The sequence below is a fragment of the Cucurbita maxima genome, unplaced genomic scaffold (genome assembly GCF_002738345.1).
Source record: "Cucurbita maxima cultivar Rimu unplaced genomic scaffold, Cmax_1.0 Cma_Scf00011, whole genome shotgun sequence".
NCBI classification, from domain to species: Eukaryota; Viridiplantae; Streptophyta; class Magnoliopsida; order Cucurbitales; family Cucurbitaceae; genus Cucurbita; species Cucurbita maxima.
In genome coordinates, this window is record NW_019272027.1 from 4317338 (window position 1) to 4325031 (window position 7694).

At 35.9% G+C, this 7694-nt stretch overlaps 2 protein-coding genes across 4 annotated transcripts; one reads left to right on the plus strand and one right to left on the minus strand.

Moving 5' to 3' along the window:
• Positions 1–672: 672 nt before the first annotated feature.
• On the plus strand, positions 673–4803 carry LOC111486491 (ankyrin repeat domain-containing protein 2A-like). The gene is made up of 9 exons (XM_023133666.1): positions 673–791; positions 1007–1048; positions 1422–1567; positions 1737–1943; positions 2055–2203; positions 2308–2476; positions 3335–3427; positions 4210–4349; positions 4448–4803. The coding sequence occupies exons 2-9, from the start codon at positions 1015–1017 to the stop codon at positions 4545–4547; spliced, it is 1038 nt and encodes a 345-aa protein (XP_022989434.1). The 5' UTR covers positions 673–791; positions 1007–1014; the 3' UTR covers positions 4548–4803.
• Positions 4804–5109: 306 nt separating this feature from the next.
• On the minus strand, positions 5110–7387 carry LOC111486525 (AP-1 complex subunit sigma-2). Of its 3 annotated transcripts, none has more exons than XM_023133712.1 (7): positions 7295–7387; positions 6648–6734; positions 6385–6476; positions 6189–6297; positions 6082–6117; positions 5452–5538; positions 5110–5378 (listed from the first exon to the last, which is right to left on the minus strand). In XM_023133712.1, the coding sequence occupies exons 1-7, from the start codon at positions 7295–7297 to the stop codon at positions 5307–5309; spliced, it is 486 nt and encodes a 161-aa protein (XP_022989480.1). In that variant the 5' UTR covers positions 7298–7387; the 3' UTR covers positions 5110–5306. The 3 variants fall into 3 exon arrangements, 2 of the variants coding, with proteins under 2 accessions (XP_022989480.1, XP_022989479.1); XM_023133711.1 differs by having other exon boundaries at positions 6385–6536; XR_002718886.1 differs by having other exon boundaries at positions 5351–5378; positions 5452–5879; positions 6385–6536.
• Between the last annotated feature and the right edge of the window lie 307 nt (positions 7388–7694).

Consider the following 7694-nt stretch of genomic DNA (forward strand, 5'->3'; position numbering starts at 1 on the left):
GGTAAACTTTATAAATTCAATATATGAACGCTACTGTTAAATGTTTCTATTGAAAGACTAAATTATATATGAAAATACCCATAAATTATGTAATTTGTTTTAAAAAATACTCTTATTATTTCAAAACTTGACGTTTCATAAACATTTCAAAATTACCATCGAAAGTAGATATTCATTAGATAAAATATTGACGTGTTTGTGATTAACGTTGGTTGGACGTTAATTTCTCGTTAAACATTTGAAAGTAAATTATGATGTAATAATAGTTTTGAAATGTTTATAAAAAATTAAATATAATAATATGAATATTATTTTAAAGTAATAACTAATTAAATGTGTCTAATTAAAGATGTCGGGGCGAGGTGGTAATGGGATTCTCGTCCCCATCTCCGCCATTAATTTCATTATTTGTCCCCGTGAAATTCTCAATTTATTTTTGTGGGAATCGGAAACCCGTGATAATTTTTTCCCATTTATTATTACAACATAATTAAAAAAAATCTAATTTATATTAAGGAACTACCAATATAATCTCATGGATTTTAATCTTTGATAATAAATAAATAAAATAAAATAAAATTAAATTGGCACGACCCCACGAATTACCAAATTTACCCTTCTCCAACGGCGGTGCCGTGGTGGCCGCAGCTCACAAAATACAAAAAGGAAAAAGACAAAAACAAGAAATTAGGGTTTATAACACAAGAGAAACGAATTAACAAAAAACAATTAAAAGTTTCATTAGAGATTCAGGTGATCTCTCGCCTTCGTTCTCCCCGCGCCAGGATCAGGTCTGAATTTCTCAATCTCGACTTCTAATTTGTTGTCAATTCGTTTGTGTATTTCATTGTCTTTTGTGAGGCAGTGGTTAATATTTCATTTTCGTGTTGGGGTTTTGATCATCGAATACGGATACTGCGTTTGATCGGTTTGTATTACATTGTGGAATGTGGTTCGGAAATGGATTTGATTTTCGTTGGTTTTTGTTTTTTTGATTTCCATGCAGTTATTCTCATGGCTTCCAGTAGTAACAAGGAATCTCTGTCTGGTAAGCAGCCAAATTATGGTGCCGCGGTGTGTGATAGCTATAGATTGTGTGTTTGTTTATTTGTAGTAGTGTGCAATTTAAGCATTTGGATATGAAATTAGGTCGTGTCTACAGTACAATTCATGCGTGATAGCTCTATTACTACTGCTTTGGAAACCTTGTTCGGTTCATTTTGGTTCATATATTACGCCTGTCTTTACATTTTTGCAGTACTGTGTGGATATGGGGTTCGTATAAGGAAGAAGATGAGCAAAATTCTAGAAATGAGCTTAGTTTTACGCTTATGAATGATTTACAGTTTTAAGATGCATTACTTTCTCTCATGTAACTTCGTTTTTCTTTCTAACATTTTGTTTTCAAATGAATTAAACAGGTTCTTCAGACAACAAAAACGCTAAATCTGAAACATCCTCCTCGGACAATCCTCCACAGGCAGCACCCCAAAGAACTAGCTCTATATTTGATGACCTGCCTCAGGGCAGCCCTTTTGATTTTTCATCCATGACTGACATTCTTAATGTAAACGATTTTTCTTGAACTCTTCTTTATTTTTATTTTTTTTTCCCTTTTTTAATACTCTTACTTTGCTCCGAGATTTCTTGTTTGGGCCAAATCTTCAGCTTGAACTTCCATTTTATTATCAAACCTTGTTGATTGTACAATGAATTCTAATTTATTATACACTCAGGATCCTAGCATCAAATCATTAGCTGAACAGATAGCAAAAGATCCTTCATTCAACCAGATGGCTGAGCAGCTTCAACAATTTCAGAGTCCACCAGCTCAAGATGGAATCCAGTTTGATCCTCAACAATACTTTGCCACCATGCAACAAGTCATGCAGAATCCTAATTTTATGTCTATGGCAGAGCGTCTCGGTACCACATTAATGCAGGTATTTAATCTCTTTTTAGTTCATTGAAACTGTTGCTTGTTGATTGATCGACTATTTATGTAGAATATTCTGTTGTACTGGAGATAAAATTCCATCTTAATTTGTTCACAGGATCCATCTATGTCTCGCATGTTTGAGAGTTTTTCTAATCCAGCAGATGGTGATCAGCTTGAGGAACGAATGGCACATATTAAAGAGGATCCTTCATTGAAGCCTATATTGGAAGAGATAGAGACTGGCGGTCTCCCTTCCATGATGAAGTTGGGAACATTTTACTATAAATTCTGAACCATCGAGTTTAACACATCTTATTTAGTTTTCCAAATTATGTTCGTGCTGAAATTAAAAAATTCCTTGCCCTTAGGTACTGGAATGATAAAGAAGTCTTACAAAAGTTGGGGAAAGCAATGGGGCTTCCTGTCCCAGCTGAAGCAGCCACCTCTACTGACCATTCTGGGCTAGATGATTCTGAAGAACCGGAGAATGAGGATGAGTCAGTTATTCATCATACTGCAAGTACTGGTGATGTTGAGGTACATAGCAACAATTTGTTTTGTTTCTTTCACATGCTGCATGGTTGTTATATCTCATGCTAGTGGTTATGATGTATATTTTATAATTCTTATGGAGGTGATAAAACATTGATTTGATGGTCAGTATACTCGAATCCCGTATTTTTGGTGGATAACATAGGGAAAATTTCATGATTGGTAGAAGTGCAGTTGTTCCGATTTGTTTATTGTCATATTTATATTTTCAGTTATATTGGTTTGTATGCTGGACCTGGACCAGTAAATTTGTGGTTGTCCTAGTTTTCTTATTTTTTTTGAGATAAGATGTCATTGTAACCCGGAACTTTTCATTATTTTTATGCACCCATAAGAATTAACTTGTTCTACCCATAAGAAAAAGAAAAAAAAACATTTTTCTTGCATTTAAAGAAATGTGTATTTTTGTGTAGAATAATATCCTTGTGCACAAAGGACACATTTTACTCTTTCCTTTGATTGGCATTTTGGATTTCTTCTCCGATCAACTAGTTAAAAATGCCCTTTTTACATACATATATCTTTTATATATATGCTTCCATCGGTAGTAGCATAATTTATGCTTTGCATCTTTCATTTATTGTGATGTCTATTGTCACTTCTTGTTATCATGTACATTTTTGTTTCTATCAAATTGAGTTGTGTAACTTGGGCTTTTGTTTATTGCCCTTGTGATATGGAGCTTGCATGTGAAAGCATTGTTCTCTGGAAAAAAATGTGTTGGAGAAATCATTGTTAATCTGCTTCTTTTGATTGAAAAAGCTTACCACCTCGCACACTCTTTTATTCTCATTTAAAGAAACTTCTAGTCTGAGGAACCTAATTTTTGTCCTCGTTTATTAGGGGTTAAAGAAGGCGCTTGCATCTGGTGCTGACAAGGATGAAGTAGATTCAGAAGGGAGGACGGCATTGCATTTTGCTAGTGGATATGGCGAGGTATGAATAATGTACCTCAGCTTTAACCTGCCTTTATATACTCATTTTTGTTACGAATCCATTTTTGCGTTCACTTGTTGATTTATATGTAAAACATGAGGCATTTCTTCCATGTTAATATATAAGAGGAATCCTACGGAAGGGATCGATTCTCTTTGGTAAAGCTGCAAAATAATTTACTTCCCTTCGTAAAGATGCGTACAAAGAATTGTTAGCATCAAAGCTTTGGAGTTTGGACTACTTTTCTTGTTCATTCCTTATACTTAAAATGAAAATGCAGGCGGTTCTATTATAGAGTACTCTAAGGGTGCTAATTAACACCATTGATTTAAGGTGTTACTAGCTAGGTGGTTTAAAACGTGTAAAATATCATATACTTTATTTATGCTTGTTCTTCATTCAATTGTATGTAAAATAAGGTTAAAGAAGGCGGTCTTAAAGACCGAATTTCTGTAATCCTCATGTTGTGGGCAGCTGCAGTTTCTATATTGCAATATCAGTAGAAATTATAATATCGATAACGAGGGTTGTCCATTCCGATGTCCCGACACTGGACAATACCCAAAATCCTGCCCCCTCCATGGTCCCTAATTCCCTTCATTTATAACTAAGGCTCCCCTAGCTAATCACCACTATGCCCTTATGAATAACACATATAGTACTCTCATATGCTCATCTTTACCGTGAAAGTATTATGCAAGTTTTTTAAAGGTTGTCTAGTTGTTCCGTATTCCTTGACTCGGCCTTGTAAAACTAAGATCATCCCTAAAATTGTTCCTCAGGTTGAATGTTCTCAAATCCTCCTTGAGGCTGGAGCAAAAGTGGATGCTTTAGACAAGAACAAAAACACCGCCCTTCACTATGCAGCTGGTTACGGGCGAAAGGACTGCGTGGCGCTACTCCTGGAAAACGGCGCTGCTGTGTAAGCCTGCCAAACTCCTGGTCGTTTGTTCAGTAATGTTCCATTTTCCAGTTTTCTTAATGCACTTATCTGTTCCCCTACCCCATTGCCTGTTGCAGTACTCTCACAAACATGGATGGAAAGACTCCAATCGATGTAGCCAAGCTAAACAACCAGAATGAGGTGCTGAAGTTGCTTGAAAAGGATGCCTTTCTGTAACTTAATCAATCATTCGGTGACATTTATGGTATTTTCTGCATCTACATCTGCTCGGTACATGGTTCCCTGATGTGTTAGAACGAATTTAATTCCATAAAGTGCAAACTATATCGTTACGACTCGTGGTGTTTTATTTTTCTCTCCATTGCTTTGTCACAATAATTTTGTAGTTTCAAATGATTACAGTCAGGTTCAGTACCCTATTTGTACATTTGGTTTCTTCTTTTACTACATGATTTATTTGTGTTATACTTTATGATTTTGTTGAGAATTTCACCTTTTCCTTTGTAAAGTCATTTAGAGACCCAATTTACAATCAAATAATCTCCTCTTTAATGTTATATTTGCATAGGCGTATTCCCACAGAATTAAGTTACAGTGGGAAATTTCTTACCATACAATCTTTAATCTATAAATTTATAAATTTTAGATGAGGTGTTGGTTGAAAGTCCCATATTGACTAATTTAGAGAATGATCATGGGTTTATAATCAAATAATACTATTTTCATTGATATGAGGCCTTTTAGGGAAGCCGAAAGCAAAACCATGAGAGCATATGTATAAAGTGAACAATATCATGCCATTGTAGAGAGTCGTTTATTTAACAGTTCAACAAATTGTTTAATGTCAATGTAATTTCAAAACAAAAAATGAAAGTTCAAAACAAAAAACCAAGCCTCTTTCTTTTAGGGAGTCTGACGCTTCATCATCCCCTACCTACAAAAAAAACATAAGCCCCAAAAACTCTTCAAGTGTTTCTACTTGGTGGCCTGTGCAATTATGTTACTTATTGAACTAGCTTGCTCCTTTGCAGTCTCCACCAACGAATCCTACAAACCAAAATCAATTAACATAAACCCAAACTGAGATCATAAGGTGCTGCAAACATAAAAGGAGAGTTACCTGTGCAGCTATCAATCTTGCTACTGTTTTCTTGCTAGATTCTTGGAGTTCTCCAGCAATTAGAAGCTCATCCAATATATAATACGCCTTCAATGTTAGAAAAGGAAAAAAAGTACACAAAGCATTCAAAGTTTCATATCAAGGACGTGAACATGATCGTTCACTTAAGACAATGTTACTCGCGCGCAAGCAAGAGGACAAGTAATTCAGATGCATCGGGCTTACACGACAGGTGAAAGAAAAGTACACAATGCATTCAAGGTTTCATCTCAAGGACGTGAACGTGAACGTTGACAATGTTACTGGCGAGAAAGCAAGAGGACACGTAATTCAGATGCATCGGGCTTACTTACACAAATGTCTAGTAGAGGCAACGAGATGAAAATTAAAGAAAATGTGCATCTTTAATATAAGCAAGTGAATAATACCAAGTGCACAGTGCATTCAAGGTTTCATATCAAGGACATGAACGTGGACATTCACTTAAGACAATGTTACTTGCGAGCAAGTAAGAAAGAGGCCGAGTAATTCAGATGCATCGGGCTTACTTACATAAATGTCTAGCAAAGGCAACGAGATGCAAATTAAAGAAAACGTGCACCTTTTCTTTAATAAGCAAGTGAATAATACCTTGTGAAAGTTGAAGATCAAATCCAACTCACAGACCTACAAACATGAATAAAAGATCACAAAGAACGATCTCAAACACCTTATGAACTAAAATTAAATTCACTTACACTGCCGAAGTAACGATCCAAAATCTCAACATAATGATGAATAATTTCAAGGATCTCTAATTCATTGTCCTCCTGATCAATGCATAGGCAAAAGTAAAGACTAGCATATCTGCATTGCACATCCAATAGAATCATTAATCATCTGTAATGTGGTAAATATTTGGATTGCAGAACACATTAATATACCACATCGTACCGTTTATAGACAGCTTTGAGTCCCCTCCATTCCACAAAGTTGCAAAGTTTAGGCGCCCGATTTAGAATCATTCCACTAAGCTCACGGATAACCTTTTTAAAGAACGAGAGCAGACCCGAGCACGTGCCATAATATGGTAAGTCCAATAGATCCTAGGGGTACTAAGACTTATTGAAGCAAATAAGCATTCAAACGTCTTTGGATTGGAAATTAAGAAAAGCTATTAGAATTACATTACAGAATGAGGCAAATGGCTAACCCACCTTAGATCTCTCCTTCTGAGAATAAGGAGAATACCATTTGGTCAACCTCACTTTTCCTTGTCTACTTATAAGAAGCACGAAGTGAATCTGGACATTTACACCAACAACATCAGTTAGAGCACCATGCAAGACATACGCTAGGCCAAATTTTCTTTACTGGAGCAACAAAAGGTTGAAGATAACCTAAGTTGCACTGAAGAAAGCACGCATTATTGAGAAATTTTGAATGATGAGGAGATGCCAAAGGGATAAAAAGAAACACCCCAAATCAGAGGAGCCAAACAACTGGCCATATAGAATAAGATCTTATGAATCCTTGAGAATTTCATCGTTCTCGAGCCAAACAAGCTTGAGAACAAAAGAAGTGAAACAAGAATCGCCACAACAATTCAGCAGGAACGAACACAACGAATCAAACAACAAAAAGAAACAAATGAGCAATTCGGATGTCAGCTAAGCAAAGATATGAATCCTTACAGCACCGAGATCACTCCAAAAAATTTCGAACGACACAAAAATTCAGCAGCAAAAGAGAAACCAATTAAACCATCGCATCAAGAAAGAGCAAAGCAGATGCGCGAACGTAGCAATTTCTACATTGAAACAATCAAAGCCTAGAAATGAATCAAAGCAATGAAATCAATTACCATTTTGGTCTGAACTTTCAGGTATCAAAAGTTTCAATTCCAGAATCCTCAACCGATCCCTCCGATCAAGGACAGTTCCTTGTCCGTTGTTCCGCTGCAAAAATATATTTCATTCAGAATTCCTACCCGCCGAAGGCTTCGGGGTGCAAAATGGGCCGAGTTCAATTAGGCCCATTTAGTGATATTGGGCCGTGGGATTTTGTACATGCGAATTACTAGCCCAATCTCAAAGCTTTACGAGTCTGATAGATCTTTTTCCCGGAAAATCGTTGACATTTTAAAAAAAAGTTCTAGTCGTTGACATTTTATTGTTTTTTAAAGCGTTGACCTTCCTCCTAAACTTGAGCGCGTGGGATTAAATTATAAAGAAAAAAAAAAAAAACAAGGTATAAAAAATGAG

Bases quoted from the DNA above. Each gene is read 5' to 3' on its own strand.
- LOC111486491 (XM_023133666.1), top strand. From the start codon at position 1,015: ATGGCTTCCAGTAGTAACAAGGAATCTCTGTCTG. The intron at 1,049-1,421 runs GTAAGCAGCCAA...TGAATTAAACAG, and splicing joins TAACAAGGAATCTCTGTCTG to GTTCTTCAGACAACAAAAAC. The intron at 3,428-4,209 runs GTATGAATAATG...ATTGTTCCTCAG, and splicing joins TTGCTAGTGGATATGGCGAG to GTTGAATGTTCTCAAATCCT.
- LOC111486525 (XM_023133711.1), bottom strand. The intron at 5,539-6,081 runs GTATTATTCACT...CTAACATTGAAG, and splicing joins TGATCTTCAACTTTCACAAG to GCGTATTATATATTGGATGA. The intron at 5,379-5,451 runs GTAACTCTCCTT...TTTGGTTTGTAG, and splicing joins CAAGATTGATAGCTGCACAG to GATTCGTTGGTGGAGACTGC.